Source organism: Pezoporus wallicus, unplaced genomic scaffold, assembly GCF_028554395.1.
Source record: "Pezoporus wallicus isolate ANWC-B61680 ecotype Strahan unplaced genomic scaffold, APGP_CSIRO_Pwel_v1 contig_6464, whole genome shotgun sequence".
In the NCBI taxonomy this organism is placed as follows: domain Eukaryota; kingdom Metazoa; phylum Chordata; class Aves; order Psittaciformes; family Psittacidae; genus Pezoporus; species Pezoporus wallicus.
This window is the reverse complement of record NW_026642130.1, coordinates 6,196,428-6,215,696: the sequence shown is the minus strand read 5'-3', so window position 1 is coordinate 6,215,696 and position 19,269 is coordinate 6,196,428. Positions and strand designations below refer to the sequence as shown.

Below are 19,269 nucleotides of genomic sequence, written 5' to 3'. Positions count from 1 at the left end.
TCCTGTTCCAGTGCAGTGTGTGACTGCACAGCAGCTCTGGTGTTGAAGCCTGAAAACAGAATTCCTCACGGCTTGTACAAGAAGCTCCAAACTCCCACTGTACAGACACAGACTCTCAAGAATTGCCAAGATTTAGTTTTATTTAGGATTAGAAATACTGAACCACAGAAAACTTGTTAAAAGAAATAGAGGTCGACTCAGCCCTGTAACAGGAGGGTGTACAGGCAGCAATCAGGTGTGAAACTGTCAGACATCAGGAGGTGCTGCTGTCCCCATGGAAGACACGGGCCCACATTGCTCGGAATTCCATGCTGTGCTTTTCCAACAATGCAGTTTAAGGAGGCAGTAAAACGGTTACAATGTATCAAACCCTTTATAAACAAACTCTTCTTTTGCTTAACCATCCTTGATTTTGATGCTGAGAGAAGTTTTTCTTTCAAATAACCTCATTTTACAGATTCATACTGGGGTGACAGTTCCCCCCAGCAAACCCTTTCAACTTGTAATAAACTTTGCTTGAATTTAATCCTCTATTTTTTTCTCATTATTTCACATTCCCCTATAAAATAAAATATACTTTTTAAAAATCACTGCATCAATAAACATCTGTAAACAAATTACATTAATAAACTTATATTTTACTCTCTATATACATGTTGGCAATGTCAAAGCTTCAAGATTCACTTGGAGGTCTGCAAGACCAAGGAAATGTACGCAAATAACTTATATTTAGGAAAAAACCAAACGCTGAGGAGTATTTTGCCACATTACTGTGGGTCACAGTATTTAAAATATCTTTTTTTCTAGTTACTCTTCACAACCACATTGTCTCAGCAGAGAATGAGGAATTGAACTGAAGCAGAAAGAAAAATCAAGTAGCAGTTACTGATTTCAGTGCAGAACTAAGTCAAGTAAGGAACTACACTTGATTTTTAAAGAATATACAAGGTATCAGAGACTTCTCCAGTGCTAAGGCTTCTTCAGCATTTAATCTTTAAAACTATCATCCTGAGACGGGAAGATTCCAGTGGATATCACTTTGCAGATTTCAAATGGAATGATTCTAGTGCTGAGCTTAAACCATTCCTCAGTCTGGATGTCAGACTAAGTGGTAAAATATACATGCGTCTTGATGCCACATTTCTAGTGAATACTTCTTATGGCCCTGAAAATGGAAACATTGGCATCCAAACCCAAGATATTCCAACATAATAAAAAGGCACTGAGCTATAGAACTGTATATACAGTAACACTTGTGTTTGCATAGATCAACAACAACTTTGAACGCTGCAAGGAGCTAAACACAACCAGGAACTAAGAGGAAATATGGAAGCAGCAGAAATTTTGCTTAATAATCAGCGTGGGGCAAGGCATCTTTTACAGAAAAGCTCTTGAGGCCATCAGCTTCAGTTGTCCTTCATAAATTAAGAAAGTGTTCTTAGAGGAGTGTTTTCTGGTCAAAGAGCTGCAGGTCAAAACGGACCCACACTTCACCTGTTGGAACTTCATGCAGCAGTAAGTGCTTAGTCGTGGGGCCTTTGCTTTCTTGTTCTGTTCTGATTTTTGCTACTGGAACTTCAGTGCGACCCAAAAAATCTGTTGGGCAAGCAAATAAGAAATTTCATTAAGCAAAGACGTTAAGCTTAGAAAATCTGAAAGTGTCAGTTAAGCAGCAATGTTGTGTAGTAAATATTTAGTTCCAGAGCACTGACTAGCCCTCAGCCCTGTGTAGATCAGCCAGGTCTTTTAATACAGAATTAGGATGGAAAATATGCCTTTATGTCACAGTTTGATCTAAGGCCTTTAGAAATACAGTTCTCTTTCAGAAAGACAATTTCAAATGTTCTCCTGCCTTAGAGCTGGAGGGTCAGAGATGATGGAACTTGTTCACAAGTCAGCTGTGATGCTACAAACATAGCTAAAAACCATCAACTATGTTGGCTCAGCCGACTTCTAGTTAGGCTCATAGATTGTTCTTTTCACAAGAACAACCACCCCAAACAATTACTGCCACTAGTAGGTTCACAGTCCTATTCATAAATTATAAATCCTCTTTTATGGCCATGTCATCCTGGGGGGGTGTGTGTGCATTAAAAGGTTTATCAAGAACTGAAAAAGCTACAGCCTTAGCTGTCCAACGGGGAGAAGCAGCCTAGCAAAGTCATGTTACTGCACAGGAGAAAAGACTGAGCTGTAGTTACATGCAGGATATCTCAGGTCAAGGCAGGACTGTGCAAATGTGCAATAATCAACTGTGTGGCAGAGCTCTGATAAAGCACTTAACCTTTTGAAGAGTACCAGAAGCAACTGGCTGCCAAAACCGTGTTCAAGCGAAAAAAGAAAGCTTATCAAGCTCTTGCTGTGTAAATGTAACCTAGCACTTTCTTTCTGGGCACCTACAGTGCGAGAGAAAAACTTCTGCTTTCAATTTCTTTGTATCCCCAGTCTCACAATTCTGTGCCCAATACAAAAGTGGGATCAGACTTGCCCAGAGCTGTTGGCTCCAGAAGGCTACTGAACCTCTGAGGAAGGACGTGTTGTTTTTAAACAACATTTCTCAGGAAGCAATCACACAGGCTCTTGGAACTGCTGGTGAGGAACTGTGTAGCCCACGGCACAAAAAGGAATTCCTTTCCTGAAACGAACGTCCACACTTACCATCAGGTGAGAACTGGTCCCTGTCAAACATGGTGATACACAGGACATCCTGATAAAGATCCTTGATGAAGAACTGGCAGTTAAAGTTCCACTTGGGGTTCAAGGTGTCTTGCAGGGTCCTTGTAGTGTAGCTTTGAGAGCCCATGCTGATTTCACAGTATGGGTTGCTTTTCCCTAGACACAGAACAAACCATGAAACACCTCTGAGGTATAGAAACCTCCTTCCCCATCTGGATGCTGCTTGGATACACATCGATCGATACTACTGTCCAGAAAATGTGAGGCAATCCATATATTCTACAGCAGCACAGAGCTGGCTCCTCACTCACTCCTCTGAAGCTAAGTTAATGGCTAAATTGTTCAGAAGCTGTAGCAAGCCTTTCTATGCATTTCAGGAATAAAAGCAATTTGACACTATTCCTTCACTTACCATTGGGCTTACAGGCCTTTAGTTCTGTTGCTTCAATCACATGCACCATCAAACGTCCTATTCCTGAGGTTTTCTGCGAGCGAGCTGGGAACAAAGAAGTCAGAAACAAATGGACTGCCTGCAACTGTAAAAAACGGCACTAGATCTGAAGAGGGAGATCAGATCCTACACAGACACTGTGGCACCCTCCTGAAAAGGCCCTGCCCACGTGTCCACATGGATGACAGGGAAATACAGAATGTGGTAGGTACCTTGATAAGCCTTTTCACGTTTCTTCTTCTCAGTTTCAATGTACTGCTCGGATGCTGCTTTGATTTTCTGGACCCAGGCAGTACTGCAAAGAGTAATCCCTATGGTCAGGGTCATACCACAGGCAGGAAATTATTCTGTATCAGCAACTCTGCTCCAGTCTTTTTTGACACTTTTTTCCCCCCACTGGGTTTCAGAGGCATCAGAAATCAAGCTAGTTTAAAGACTAAAGTAACGGAGATTTTGGATTTAAATGAAGTAAGTGGAACTGCTGGTTTATTGAAGCATGCTGGGTTATACTAAAGACTGACCAGGACTAGAGAAGAATCCTATGGGATGCTGGACTTTGCAGCCCTAAACTAGTCTTCTGTACAACTGTAACATCAAGGAGCAGTAGATGTGACTGGAATCCGCTGCACAAGCAGAACAAAGATCAGAGAAAACTTGAAACTCAAACAAGAGTCAAACGAATTTATTTCCTAACCAAGAGACTAAACCCTGTTCTTGAATGCAGAAATCCCCTGTGTCTGCCCGCTGGAAACCCAACCCACAGCCATGATCAACAAGTTTCAGCTAAGATCTACATTCTCACTACTCACCGCTCATTAATGTTGTCAGTTTTAAGTGTGTAAACTCTGTCAATGTGCGATATGTGGAAAACTGGCTCATCGCTTGAAGGGTCTGTGGGCAATTTCACTAGGACTTCATTAAGGAAAACAGGCTGAAAGAAAAGCAAACATCAGTGTGGCAGCATCACTCTGACAGTAAGTGGAAACCCTACAAGGATGTTTAAGTACACTGTATTACTGCAGGGAAAATGAAAGTTGTAGGACACAGGATGAACAATCAGATCTCCGTGTAAAGGATGTGAGAAAAGAATGACAGAAAAACTACTCAGGTGATACACTCCATTCTGTCTTCCTAGATGGAAAGCTTTGTGAAAGGGGCAGGACTGCGTAAGCAGAGCTGCAGTGTGGTGTTTGGAAATCCTGGAATCTCTCAGGTTCCCTGTTGGAAAGCAGCCCTTCAACTTATCTCCCCAGCTGCAGAGTCTGGAGAACACGCGCTGTGTAGACACAGGACTTAAAGTCTTGCACCTCGTACTAATTTCTAAAGAAGGTATTTTCTTGTGGAACTTGAACAAACTTAAGTCAAGGTCCCTGCTTCTGAACACAGCTGCTCAGGCACGATGCTATTTCTGCCCTTTCACACCAAAATGGATGGAAGTGCTTATTAAACTAGGACACAGCAGCCTGTCCTTTTTTCCAGGGACTAAGCCAACGGCATGCATGCCCATAGGACAGCAAATTATTAGACAGGGCCAGGCGGCTAATCCTAGCAAGGAGAACAGCATTCCTCATCGGAATGCCAGGTTCCACTATATCAACATGACCACCTTGATTCACTCACCATTTTGTACATTTTGAACTGGGAGTTGGACTTGGGGCTGAACAGTTTATCAGAGCCAGAAGATACAAACTGTTTAACCATATAGGTGAGCAGGAGGAAGTCATTGAAAAGGAAGCCATACAGCTCCTTACTGCTCTTGGCCTTGTACAGCTTGCCACTGTGCAGGAGTTTCCGTGGTCCCAAGCAGTTAGTGAGGGAGTTGAACACAGGTTGCTAGGAGAGATAAAACACATTAGCAGCAACAAGTTAATGCAGAGATCAGTTCCTGCTCCTCTTCACAGCAGAGGTTGCTCAAGCTGCTCAAAACGCTCATCTGTTTTGTTTAATGAATTTAGTTACAAATGAAGAAAAGGGAAACTGTCTTATGATCTGCCATGGTATCAGCACTACTCCCAGCTTAAAGCAGTTTAAGCTTTACCAACACCACACACATGGGTCTGATTGGATGACGGCATTTACCTCATGGCACTTTTCTGTTGTCCAGAAGCCTTGCTTAAGAAGAGCCTGCAGAGTCTACAGTCAGGTCACCTCTTAAAGGTGCATGATTAGGTGATGGAACTAGGACAGACCTTTCTGGCCTGTCATGTCATGGTTCCTTATAAGCCAGTGAAGAACTGTCACAACACCTCATTTTGAAGGCTGCCCTGAAAGGTACAGGAGCCTGAACCCCACTTATCTTTGAGGATCTGGCATTGAGGGCTTCTGTGACTTTTCTGCATGAAGGAAAACCTTGGGAAATAGACACTATATTAAATTCCACCTAGTAACACCTGACTCAGCATGAACAGAACTTCAGAGATCAGTTATTTCTGTTCCTTTAATGGTTTTAATGGTACCAGTTTTGAGACGATAATCAGGATTTCTCCACTGCTAAAATCTTGCAAACCCCAGAGCTCGTCACATTCTGGCTGTGAGCAGAATTTAATAAAAGCTTCTCTGCCAAGAGCGCACCAGTGGAACACTCTCCAACAGGAGATGTTAGAAGGACTCCCATTCCCTCCCCAGTCTGACTTGGAAAAGTCTCTGCCATACAGCACGCCAACACAGCTACCTCAGCAAGGCCTTCGCACTGGACGTGGGACTGAATCCATTCCAGCCTGTCCGAGTTCTCCTTCTCGCGCACCCCTTCGTTAACTTGAGAGCACAGCTCCTCCGCACGTTCCAAGGCAAGTTTGAGGTTACTGTGATCTGGGTGATTTTCCGGAGTGTTCTCTAGGATCTGGTATGGATCAAAAAGGGAGAAAGCAAGATAAAAGCAGAGGTAAGCACAAGTAATAGTCCTCCATGCTCTCAGAGAAATCCCTATAAAGGGACGAGGCTTTTTTTTCTGCTTTTGCTGTCAAGATCAAACTCAAAAGCGTTCAGCCATAAAACCTTGCTCAGGGTACTCACACTCTTTATGAGCAGAGGGTAGCGGGTTATTCTTTGCATAGGTTTCAGGAGGAAACTGGAGAGGGGCATTCCTTTGCAGCGAGGGTCCAAGGCAAGTTTCTGTGGTGCAACCCAGAGATTTAACAGAGACATTGCATTACTCATCCAGAAACAGCTGCCTCACCACACTAAAAACTATCTGATCAGATTCATTTTTCCAGGCATTCCAAGAAATCTTAGGTTTTTCAGAAAGCAAACAACAGTCATATCTAGAACAAACAGGAAAGCTGTCACTGTACCTGGACGCTTTGCCAGCATAAGCCGTAGCGTCATTGTTCATGCAGAATCATTACATTCAAAACTGTTCCAGCTTTTATTTTGGCATTACAGGCTCCACTCAGGTTGAAAACAAAACAAAGCCATAAAAGAAACAAATGACTGATGTCAACAGTTCTGGCATCTCTGCTTTCATGGTCTCAAAGCCACTGCATCAGCTGCAGCATGGCAGCAGTTCCTTACTCCTGCTGTGTGCCCGCCTGTGATGCTCATGGCACACCTCTGGCCCCAGCTACATCCCCACTGCTCAGACACACTGAATTCCAAGTGCATTCAGAACAACAGCTTTTTTATTTCAGCTCCACAAACTCTTACCCCTTCTGCCAGCATGAATTTCTGGGAAGGTGCAGATACTGGCAGCATAATTTGTGGGGTTAGTGTTACCCTGACGTAACAAGCAATGAAATGGGAAACAGAGAAATAAATTAGCTAGAAAGACAGGTATATAAATAAAAAGCACACACAGTGTTACTCATGGTCATCATACGAATACACCTTGGCAAGTTCTTAGCTGTTTACAGACTTTTCTGGGTTATTTTGCTCCAGTCAATGCTGGTTAAATGGGCTCCTGTCATTGAGGAAAGGGGAAGGCACAAAAGCTACTGAGTAAGATACCTTTAAGTAGTCTTTGAAATCAGCATCTTCATCAGTTTTCTGCTGCAGCAACGAAGCCCCATTAAGCTGACAGCTGCAGAACCGAATGTAGGCCTGCATGTGAGAGAGCTCTGCTGCCAAGATATCCCCAATCATCTGCACTGGCATTTTTTCTCCTCCTGTTTTCTTACGCACTCGCAAGGCTCTGAAAAGGAAAGCAATCATCATCCAACTTGGCTGCCAAGTCTGCGAGGCCTAAATGAAGATCCTCACAACATCCACCATGCGAGCCATTGAGGTGAATTCCCTCCCGTGGCACGGGCGCTTCCGGGCAGCACAGGGTCCAGCCTGGACCCCCAGGCAGTCTCCGACACAGCCCGCTGAGCCTGAGGGGGTCTGTGGGACTGAGATGCTGTTTCTGACACAACTGGCATCAACCTCTACGTTCAACCAGCACCCCATTTCTATGAATTATTAGCCACTTTGTCTCTATCTTTACAGAGCAGAAGGTTACTTTGCCAAAAAGGGAGAAGAATGCCTCCTGTGCATGTGCTTTTTCTGTAGGCTCTAAGTTATTACAGCAAATATGCATCTGTTCTTTGTGCTTATTCCTTCCCCCCTCCTCCCTCCTCCTAACAGCTCCTTCTTTGTGAGGTAATCTGAATGTATTTAGCTGTTCTGAATACATGCATGAACAGGAAATAACAGACAAGGACAGAAATAGTTACTGTAAATGAAGAAAATTTCCTGGGGAACGAAACAAGGGAATGAAGATGAAGAGGAAAACATGAAAATGCAGATATGTACTCACTTCAGTAGCTTTGTATTTGACATGATGAGTTCCTTCCAGTTAACAAAGATCAGCCCCATTTCTCCTTCTGTGAGACAGCCTGAATCAGCCATCGGTTTTTGGAAAACCTGCAGCCAAAAATCAGAGAGGTGAGCAGCTCTTCAGAGGCGAGAGCAGCCCAGCCTCTGGGTCAGCCTAGCAGTGATTTTGCTTTTTCTGAATGCTCAGTGTCCAACTTCTCCAAAGTTAAAAGCAATTCCTTACTGGCACTTGTGACAGCTGCTGCTAGTTTTCCTAAGTGTGTGATCTCATTCTGACACTGGTATCAGCATCTGCAAAGCAGGGACAAGCAGTAGAACTTGCAAGCAAAAGAGCATTCCCTTGACTGTGGAGTCAACTGCTACACAAATTCCACTTAGGCATCCCTCCAACGTCATCTCCAGAGCACTGGCAGTCAAACCTATGTGCAAAGCTACAGTCTCTTCCAGGGCCTCCCAGTGCACTACCTCTGGGTAGCAGAATTCGTGTGTAACTCAGTCTATTTAACACCTTTAACATTTCACCACACAGCTGATTCATACGGAGAGGTCACATCAGATGCCCACGGTCACCTAATGCTGGCCAGTTCCTGCCCTGCCTACTGAGGTGCTCGTGCTTCCAGAAATAAAACTGGAGATGAAGGGAGACAATAAACTTTCATGGTGCTTATACAGCTTGTCATGAGTCTATTCAGCTTTGCCAGACACCCTGGCCCAGCCCATCACCTGCACACTGAGCCCTGGACTAAGGGCTCAAGTGTAAGCTCGCTAAGCCCAAGTCCTAAGAACAGGACTTGGAATACAGGAAGATCCAGGTAAAATGATGGCGTTCACAATGTGGCGTTTTTGCCTGGTGTACAACCACGTAACACACACTAGAAAGGGAGGTGCTCACACACCTTTCTTCCTCAAGCCTTTCACAATCCATGCGAATCCCTTCATTGTTATTCATCAGGACAGAGGTGGCTTTTTTTCCAAATGCATTTTCACATCCAAGACATCTCACCTCTAAGACGAGCTGAAGATCATCCATATACCTTTCTTCTGTCTGAATGAGCTCATGAATGTAGCCCTGCCTTTTCCTCTCCATCGGCTGCATAGTGTCAAGGCTCTGGAGATCAGCACACCCTACAAAAAGAAAGCCAGTGTTTTAGATCCCACTCAGGCCATCAGATCTGATGAATTAACAAAACTGCATCTACACAGAACAGCCTGTAGTTCGGCCTACACACACAGCCAAACCCTGTCCGCAGCAGGAATGGGTTTCAATACTGAGTGATGCAGTGACCAGCCTCCTCCCCCTTTATGCTGTTTTTCAGTCACCTTTTCATTTCTTTGAACATCCCTTGCTCTTGTACCGTGGTGCAGAATAAGAATTCCCGACTTCCTGCCCCTCCGTCTCACATTTTTTCTCATTTCTTCTCCTTTTCTGATACACAGTTTCAAAACTCATTTTTCTCTTGCCTTATGCAATGTCTACGGGGAGATGAAGTCAGCTAAAATGCATCTGGTTCTGATTTAGGACATTGCCCCTTTGATCTCTACCCTATTTCTAAGGTACCCTGCTTTGGTTCTTAATTTAGGACACAAACCACCCGTACAAACTTGTAAAGTTAGAATGCATAACATTACAGTTGTGTAACTTCACAGTTGCACAACTTTTTCTTCTCATTTAGAAACAAAATGAACCTGAAACACATTGAATTATTCTTATGCATCAAGTGTGAACAGTCACAATCATGCACAGAACACACAGACATTCAGCAACATGAAGCCTGAGTTTTCTGTAGTGACGTGCAGACCCTACAGCTTCACGCTGCTTTGTCTCTACTCAGACATGTTAGTAAGCATGACAACGTTTGAGACTTGGCAACTGAATCAAAAACTGGTAAAAACAAAGTGGTGAATACGTTTAAGTGGGTGAAGGAGAGCACAGAAGTCAAACTCTGATCCCTTTGTCTGCCACTGCATGCGAGCAGGGTACTGCCAAGTGGCAGGGTGGGGAAAAATGACAAACAGAAGCAATCACAGAGCATTTAAGGGCATCCAGCTACAGCTTGAAGAGATGGCTTCAGGCTGTAATACAACGTGAACTGTGGCCTCTGCAGAGAGCAGGAAGACATCGCAGGGACTCATTTAGATCCAGTGTTTCTAGAGGAACGGTACGTTCTGAAAACTTACAGGTGTCCTGGAAGGCAGTGTAGCACGAGGGGCTGCAGGTCACTGACCCTTGTCACCCTAACATGTCTAGAACACTAGAACTTGTATTTATTCTATTAACTGGCAACATATAAATCTGCTTATGGGAAGGCTGCTCTAATTAATGTAATTAAGTAATATTTTTTTGGAGGGGGGGGGAACCAAGAAACACTAAAGATTTAGCTAAACTTGATGTGATAGGGGCCTAATAGGGAACCGCACAGGCTGGTGCGCATCCTGCTGCACCAGCATCAAGCTGCTCTGAAGGACCAGCAGCCTTCAGCAGATGAGAAACACTTGTCAGATGAAGCTTTACGATACCCTTCGAAGTATTTTAACAGGGAAACTGAACACCAAAAGGAAGTAAAATAGTAAAGGCAAGAGCTAGATTTAAAGTCGGGACTCTTCAGTTGTTTCATACCCCTAAGTAGGATCACGGATCTTAAACTTTCTGACAAGATTTGGAAAAAATGCCATTTTTTATGAGAAGATCAGGGATTGCAGTGGTTTTGATTGTGCAGAATGCTGTGTCTGCCCTTAGTTATTCCCGAAGTTACAATCAGGCCAAAATTAGATGAGAATAAGGAGTAATGTTACAGATCAAAGTGATTCCTATAAAGCTTGGTATCTCAATCCATTAAGACGGACTGAGGCCAATAAGTGACACTTCTGGACTCTAGGATCATTCTCTAGTCTGCCCACAACTGAGTTTAAGCCCATCTGGTTCCCAAGACACGAGATATTAGGATATCTGAGGGCTTGCACAGTAATCAGACTTTACGGTCTAGATCTGGCAGTCTCAGCACTGACCTTGGGGTTCTTTTTCCTGCTGCAAGGTGCTCTCCTGCAACCAAGCAGGGTTAGACTGAAGTCCTGTTGCTGTTTGTTGCTATCACAGCCGTTACAACAACCCCTATGCTTGGCTTTGTGTCTCTCTTATGCTGACTGCTTAAAGCTGAAGCAAACACTGGAAGCAAAACAGGCCTTTTTTTATGCTCTTAAAATAGATTTGGTTTGTAAGCTCATTACCAGTTACAGAAATGCAGTTAAATTAACTGGCTCTTGTGCTAACCTTGTGTTTGGACTATCAGCTTTTGGGATGAACGGGAGAGTGCTATTTCATACTTAAATAAGCACTAGTGAAAACATCCCAGATTTTGATGGGTCTAATGATACTGGTATAAAACCCCCCAGTATGCAATCCACACATCTGATTTGAGAGGGTGAATTCTCACATTTGGATAGGAGAAGAAAGGCGAATGAGACACAATAAAACAACCTACGATGCGTTTGCCAATGTTTTCCCAAAGTGGCCGTAGTGGCTTAGGGGTATGGAAAGAGTGGATCTACATTTCTACTCATTCTCCTCCCACATTCCTGTTCCCTCCTTTCCTTGCATCAATTCTGACACTTACCTGACAGCAAGCAAATTTTGAGGGGAAAAAGAAAACACTGGTTTTCTGCTAGTTTAGCAGCTAGGAATGAGTGTGGAAGCAGTAAAACCGCCTTGTTTTTTTGACAGCTGAAAGCCGTTGGTTTGGTTTCTTTCTTCTGAATCATGGAATCACAAGATGTTTGGGTTGGAAGGGACCTTGAAGCTCATCCAGTTCCAACCCCCTGCCACAGGCAGGGACACCTCACACTAGACCAGGTTGCTCCAAGCCCCATCCAATCTGTCCTTGGAAGCTTCATCCCAAGCTCCCCAAATTGCTGAGGAAAAGCAGTGGGAAGCTCAGCTCCCTCTGGTGACTTAGGCTAAGAGGTTTATGTGACCTTGGGAGGGCAAGCCAGCCTGCCCCTAACAGCCAGAGCAGGGGACTGCTGGGCAGCTCAGGCAACCTCGGCATGATCTGCAGAGCTCCCTCCTGACAACATCTAACAGAGCAAGTAGTGAGTGTCTAGTACCTATCAAGCAGAGGGCATGGCAAGTGAGAGATGGCATCTGTAACCACGGTTCCTTTTGTGATAAATCCTGCTCTGCAAGATGAGGAAGCAGCTGTCTCACCAGGGCAGGGTAAAACAAGCTGGAGAGTTTATAAACAGGAAATCCCAGTCTTTAAAGTTGTGTTTAAAATTGTGCGTCCCTCTCCAAAGATACCTGAACAAGAAATACTTTCTCCCTACTAACATAACTAGCCCTGCATGAAAAACTACTGCATTTCGGAGTCAAAAGATGCTCTCCTCTGCAGGAGAGTCAACTGCCTGAAAAGCATGGGGAACGGATAGAAAACCCTTCCAAATACTGACATGTTCTGGATTTAAGTACATTCAAGGGGAAGGATAGCACTTTCTGTAGAAAAGAATTCCTCCAATGAAAGAAAGATGAATGAAACCTACCACCATTGAAAAAAAAAAATCCTTTTTTAATTTGTTAAAAAAGGGGGAATGAATTACAATTTTTCTCTTAAATGCCAATTCCAGAGAATTGAGGTAAAAGCCAGATGGATAAAAGGCTTTCAAGGATGCCCAGATCTGCTTGGGCATCAACTGCTTTGTCCCCTTCCCCAACAAACTTCCCCAATCAATGAACAATGAAAAAACACATTAAAAATGATAGCTCCGGAAAGACATCTTAAACCTCAAACAGGAGCTCAGGCACTCGTCACAGATTAATAGAATCACAGCATGCTTTGGTTTGGAAAGGACCTCAGAGTTCATCCAGTTCCAACCCCCTGCCATGAGCAGGGACACCTTCCGCTAGAGTAGGTTGCTTCAAGTCCTGTCTGACCTGGCCTTGAACACTGCCAGGGATGGGGCAGCCACAGCTTCTCTGGGCAACCTGTGCCAGGGCCTCACCACCCTCACAGGCAAGAAGGTCCCAGAGGATGTGCCTGTACCAGAGCCATCGCTCCTTTGGGTCACCAGTGAAAACTATTTAAGGGTAGAGGGTAGCATGTAGAAAAGGAAATAGCTTGGTTCAGGGTTGGGCTGTGGGTTTTTTGTTTGGAGGGAGAATGGGGTGGTTGTGGTTTGGGCTTTTTTTTTTTCAGTTATTTTTTTTCTTTCCTTCTTGTTTTTTTTAGCTCAAGCCAGCTGATGTGCCTGGAAAAAGCACATTGGTTGTTTTGCCTGCCTCTATTTTCCCAGGTTAATATAGAAAGACTACACCTCACCTTAAGTACCATGGGCTGGCACCAAAATCATCCCTTTAAGTCCAGCCAGAGAACAGGCGGATGGCATCATGGAAGGTCACCTACAGCCAAATTACAGTCTCTGCTGTCACACATACAGCTAACTCACTTGCACTGTACGCCTGTCAGTAGCCTCTGTGCCTACCGAAACCTGTTGAAAGGAACTAATCCAATAATTTTTTTGCCATGGAAAAGTTAGCTTCCACCAGGCCCTGGGAAAATAATAAATACTTTCATCCGGTCTCCCCTAATCCACAAATGCAGTTTTTTTCTCTCTGAAGAAATGTGATTCAATTTGCAAGAGGTGAAAAGCAAAATCAAGTCACTCCTTCACCGCACCAGGTAACAAATGCTTGTACCAAGCTACTCAGGTGTGGAAAAAAAATCCTCAAGAGATGCACCAAAAAACCACAACAGACAAACTTTCATGTGTCCCTTTAATAAAACGCATTTGCATAGGTATCTTACAACTTTGTTTAAAAACAGACAAACAATTGCCTCATGCGAAGCACAGCCAGCATTTGCATGTTGCAACAACCACCCCAAACATCAATACTCTAGCTTGAAAAGAACAGCAAGAGATTTTAAGGCAGCACACACCACTACATAGCAGTTTTATTAGTTCATTACATTAAAGTAGCATTGCCCTGTAGCAGCTCCCAACAGTACTACAGGCCACAGCTTGTCGGCATTCCTACGAGCAGACTTATTTACAGGTGTTGTCAACCCAACTCAAGAAAATCACACAGAGATTATGATCTGACAAAGCATTGGGATGGCATAAATATCCAACAGAGCTTTATGTCTTCTGCACTCCTAACTGTAATGTTATTAACACTGACATTACGACAGTGCTTTGAATGCTTTCACAGCCCTTCACTGTCACTGACTACTCGCACACCCCAGCCCTGCAACTGGGTCTTGGTGGTGGCACAACTGTCCTGCACAGATCCAACTGCTGGAGCAGGAGCTCAGCTCTGTGAACTAAGCTTCTGTAAAAAGCTTTTGTAGGTTGTTGGTCCATTATGCAAACTAGACAGTTACAAAATTAGGAAGTGTTTAGTAACTGGTTTTGTGCATTTACAGCATCGTTTACATTCTTACTCCCAGATACAACATGGCCCCTGTTCTCTGCTGGCCCACAAGAAACAGTATTAAGCAGTATTACACTGCAGGCAACATCGTATTTTGCTCTCCTGGTTGGCTTCAGTTTTAACTGTTAGCTACGAGCAACATGTGGATTCTCAGCTCTTGACTGGGGACCATCGGTTCAACAAAAACCTCTGTTTTCCACCTTGTCCTTAGTTCCAAAGCCAACCTTTCTCACCCAAATACAGGATGAATGCTTCAACACTAGTTTTACAGCACTAGCTGGGATGACAGCTGAACTCACTTTATGGACTTCTATCACCAAGAGAGTGGATTGCACACAGCCAGAGAAAAAAACCACAATTTTTAAATCAGACTTTTTTTTTTTTAAATGGTAGAGGTCTGATTTAAGTGCAGCTTCTATCAGCGACACCTCTTCATTGATATGGGACATCAGTTTAAAATAATCTTGCCCTAAATACACCCTCAGCATGATCTGATGTATGCATTCATTTCTTTCTGCACCAGTGTGCACTGGCAGAGCAGAGCTCTTGGGTGACTGTGCTTGAGCTGTATTAGGCAGACATCTGCAGCAGAGATAACTACTGAAGGCAGGGGCTATACCTCTTTCAATCAGCATTATTAAGGTGTATTATTACTGTTATTTTTATTATCACAGTTGGAGAATTTAGAGCGTACTTGGGTAAATACTGAGACATGAAAAGGTAACCGTGAAAGCCCAAAATGCTTCATTTCAATACTCATCAGTTCAAACTGAGGGGGAGCTGTTCCAGTAATTATCAATGCTCATATCTACGTACCCAGTAATAAGGCTACCTGATGACACTTCACCCAACACTACCCTAAAATTCAACTGTATCAGTTAAAAAACAAGTAGAATGCCAGCTGGTTTTGGCAAATGCCACATAACTATTTCCTAGAACATCCCACATAGGATGCAAAGTTGGTTTTAATTTTTTAGACATTAGTATCAATTTGGTATTTAAGGAGAACTGTCACTGAGCATCGGAAAACCAGTTTGGCTCAAATCCCGCAGGTTAACCCTTTATAGAAATGGGATAATTTATAAGATCACCTAATTATTAAACTACTGTGGCTGCTTGATGACACTGGTGTAGCACAACACACTTCAGCCTGCATTAAACTGGCTTTCAAACTCAGAAATTCAGAGAAGGCAATTCAGGGTGATGAGCATATTTTAGTACAAATACTTAAGGTTTCATAAGGAAATCAAGTCAGCTAGAACACCTGAGGAATTATCTAGCACATTATTTGCCTACAATAACATGATTTCACTCTGTAACAAAATACTGGTTTAGACAAAATACATCCAGAATAAAAATCCATTTGTAGCTTTATGTAGGCACATTGCTGTAGTCTGTATTGCACAAAAGATACATCTCTGAAGTAAAGGGCACATATACATTATTTGATCAAATATATTAAATACATAACATAGAAATTTTGGAGAAAGGCTTTTAAATCTCTGCAATTGGACTAACCTTTTCCTGATAGTACCTTCACAACATTCATTCATATATATACATATATATATGTATGTATGTATATAGTAAACAAGCAGTGTTTTGTAAACATTTCTGATTGCATAAGTGACCTTTGCTGTTTCATGACCATGTTCAGAAAAAACAACTAAATTAAATATCATGTCTACTAGATCTCTCCTGTTGTTACAGGAGCACAGAACTATTTAAACAGACAAGTAGTCTGCTATTAAATTAATTCTTTTATTTAAAGGGGTATCAGGGTTATAGTCCTGAAGTCCTGGTCTGTCCCTCCTTCCCCCCAGACTGCTAGAACACGGGCACCCTCACTGGACCACACTGCTGACGTGCCACAACTACTTTTAAGGATCACTTTTGAGCTGAGGAGTGTAGTTCCATTTCTAAACCCAAATGCTCTGCCTTCAGCTCCAGGTATCTGTTAGTGTTTCTTTTCTGGCAACACCTATTTACCAAGATTACCTATGCATCAGGCTGCTGATTTATTTAACAGAAAGAGCAGGAGCTTTCAGATAGTATTTATTTAAGTCACGGCAGACCATAACCAGATAAAACTCTCTAGTACCATTAACTATTTAATGCAGAAAAGGGGCAGGGAAAGGGCCTAGTAGCACAGAGTGTAAGTACTTACTGCAGTAACTAGTACATATTTGTGGTTTCCTAAAACTGAAAGCAAATACGAATTATCAGAATAAAGTACTTAAAGGAGATTATTTAGGGATAGGACATAGAGAGCCAAAACAACCTGAATTCCTGCGATAGTACTACTGTGAAGGAAGATTAAAATATCCTCTGTTCTATGCTTAATTGTACTTTCCCCAGTTAAAAAGGGTATTAAAAGGCTGGATGGACCACACCAGATCTAAATCTTAGATCTTGTAGCATGTTTATAATCACAGTGACTATCAGCAGCAGAGACAGGTAGGGTTTGTTTTCTGGATGAGCCCTGTAGGCTGTCAATTTTAAAAGCTTAATATGCAAGAGATTAAATCAAGTCCATTAGAACAGTAATCAATGAACATTTTAATTCTGCAAAGTATGTACATTACAACATTGAAAGAACACAACTGCCCGTTCAAAACAGCTCAAACAAACTGTGCAAATAGTGGGTCTTTGTGTGTCTGCAATCCCACCATACAAACGATAACTCGATATGCATGCTAATGATCTACGATTATCAATACCGAAGAAAAATACTAAAGGAAACAAGAATGAACAGCAGTGAAAGCCACACAAAGACCCACTATCCTTTCTGCTTGTACAAATCAACTGTAAGTGCAGATTATAAGAAAACCCACAAAAACCTAATTTCTTGACTGGATCTAACGTTCAAACGAAGCAAAAGATTGTGTCAAGAGAAATGTGAGCAGGGCTGGCCACCCTGCCTCCACGCTACAGTCAAACTTGGATAGTGGGTCTCTGAGGAGCTTTCACACTGGAAGACAACATTGGGTCCTAAAAAAAACAAAAAAAAAAAAATGAAGGATAAAATGAACATAAATTTGAAGAGTGAAACACATGAGTTCTACGGACACAAGACAGAACAACAACAGAAAGGTCAGAAAGGAATGACAGACATTCAACTTTCTGAAAACAGATATCATGAGCTTCGACTCTTGCATTTTCATATTTATAAACACACACAGTACCCGTGACCAGCCATCACTGACTCTGAAATCACTTGTAGCTGATTGACTTGAATACACTTTCTTCCCAAGGAAGACTTCTGTTATGCAGACTCAACACAAGGTCAAACCCTAGGGTTTTTTTAAAGGCAACAGTAAAATTCCCTGAGATGTCAACAAAGCCAGGATTTCTCCTGAGAAACTTGTAATGAGACATTAGAAAATCCGATACAAACTGAACTTGTAAAGAAAAGCCACACTGGAATTTACTCATATTGGCACACAAAAATTAAGCTGTTTGACTCTGCTCAAAGCCTGAAAGGAATTAAAACCTTGTAATATGTGCCCATGAAGTAGGACGTACCACACACTCAATACACCCATCAGAAACCGAGTTTTCCCCGCTCTGGAAGAGGCACTGCGAAGTCAGGTTAAAGGCAGATGTGTGACGTGGGCTGCAGCTGCACATACTTCATGGGCAATCTGGAGACTATTCCAGACCCCAGGATTTCCACATGGAATCTTTATCAAGCCTGACTGACATTCTAAAACTACCAAGTTTTAGAATGTCAGTAGTTAGAAAGTCAAAACTACCAAGTAGTTTTAGAAATACAGAATGACCATGTTCACTATGAACTAAGGCTTTTATTCTGTATTTGATTCTTGGTAAAAAGGGTAAAATTCTGGAGCTGTTGAGTAAAATCTTAGAACAAATTAATTATCTTCATGTGTTAAAAAATGAATGTGGACTGGCAACATGCAACACCTCAAAGCCATACCACAAACTCTTAGCCCATCATCATAAAGAGAAGTTACTTGGCAATAACTCGGGAACTTTGAATGTGTTGTCCATATACAGACACACAAATGCACCTGGCATGAGCAGGTCTGTTCAGAACTTGTTTTTTCACTATCAACGTCCTTGAAAATTGGACAGCTTCATTCACGAGACAGTACTGGATAGGAACCCTAATGCTCTTTTGTGCATGGAGATAAACTTGAGGAAATACAGATCCTTGCTGTTGAAAGGACACGATTTGCCTCATGTCTCTCGTGTCACATCTACAGGTAAGGTTCGAGGAGGAAAAAAATACATAGATCTAGTGATATTACTATGAACATCAAGTTTATACCCAAGGAAATTCACACTATCATCATACACATGTGAAGAACAGTCTACGGAGAGAAATCTGTTCTCAGCCTAACTTTTGCCATTGCACTGGCAGAAGACAGAGCAGGCAGGTTTGAATGGGGGAAGAAGGCGCTTATCAGGCTATGGGGACTACCAGGAGCTCAGGTCTGAGCACCTGAAGGGGTAAATCAGGTGGCTGAGGAACTGCAGCAATGCTGGGCTAAGAAAAGTAAAAAAGAGTGAACAGAAACAGTAATTATATGTACATTAGAGTAGAAAGAACTGGTACAACATTCACCTCTATGAAAGACCAGTCTTGCAAAGGGAAACTGTTATCTCAGGTAAGATGAACTGGAAGCCTCTACACACTGAACATAAGTGTTTCTACCTGGCTGGGCTGTCCAGCTCTCAGCAAGAACATCTCTGAGAAGTGAAATGAGCTCTTAACACTGAAAAACACCCAAGTATGTAGCAGGAGCATCTGTCTTGCCTCCATCCGAGGCACCTGAGCAGAGAAAATCTCAGCTAAGGAAACTACAAGGACAAGGCTCAGACTGGTCGCATGGATAAGATGAAAAATTGGAAAAAAGCTCTCTCGCTGAAAAAGGCAAGAGAGAAGGAGGGAACAAGTTTCTAAGAGCAACTGCTTAATGCAGACAGACTGGCTGAAACAAGA

General features: G+C 42.7%; 1 protein-coding gene across 4 annotated transcripts in view; it reads right to left on the bottom strand.

The window, feature by feature from the left end:
• Positions 1-122: 122 nt before the first annotated feature.
• Positions 123-19,269, bottom strand: part of ITSN2 (intersectin 2) — an 83,677-nt gene continuing 64,530 nt past the window's right edge. For 3 of the 4 annotated variants that reach the window (XM_057427603.1, XM_057427604.1, XM_057427605.1), the window contains 11 exons: positions 8,883-9,004; positions 7,860-7,966; positions 7,070-7,253; positions 6,140-6,238; positions 5,799-5,966; positions 4,748-4,960; positions 3,937-4,058; positions 3,340-3,422; positions 3,089-3,172; positions 2,659-2,832; positions 123-1,596 (listed from right to left, as the gene is read on the bottom strand). In XM_057427603.1, coding sequence (XP_057283586.1) covers positions 1,439-1,596; positions 2,659-2,832; positions 3,089-3,172; positions 3,340-3,422; positions 3,937-4,058; positions 4,748-4,960; positions 5,799-5,966; positions 6,140-6,238; positions 7,070-7,253; positions 7,860-7,966; positions 8,883-9,004 — 1,514 coding nt within the window. In that variant the 3' untranslated portion in view covers positions 123-1,438. Of the gene's footprint in view, positions 1,597-2,658; positions 2,833-3,088; positions 3,173-3,339; positions 3,423-3,936; positions 4,059-4,747; positions 4,961-5,798; positions 5,967-6,139; positions 6,239-7,069; positions 7,254-7,859; positions 7,967-8,882; positions 9,005-13,995; positions 17,292-19,269 lie in introns of those variants that run through there. The other variant, XM_057427606.1, reaches the window with a different exon arrangement.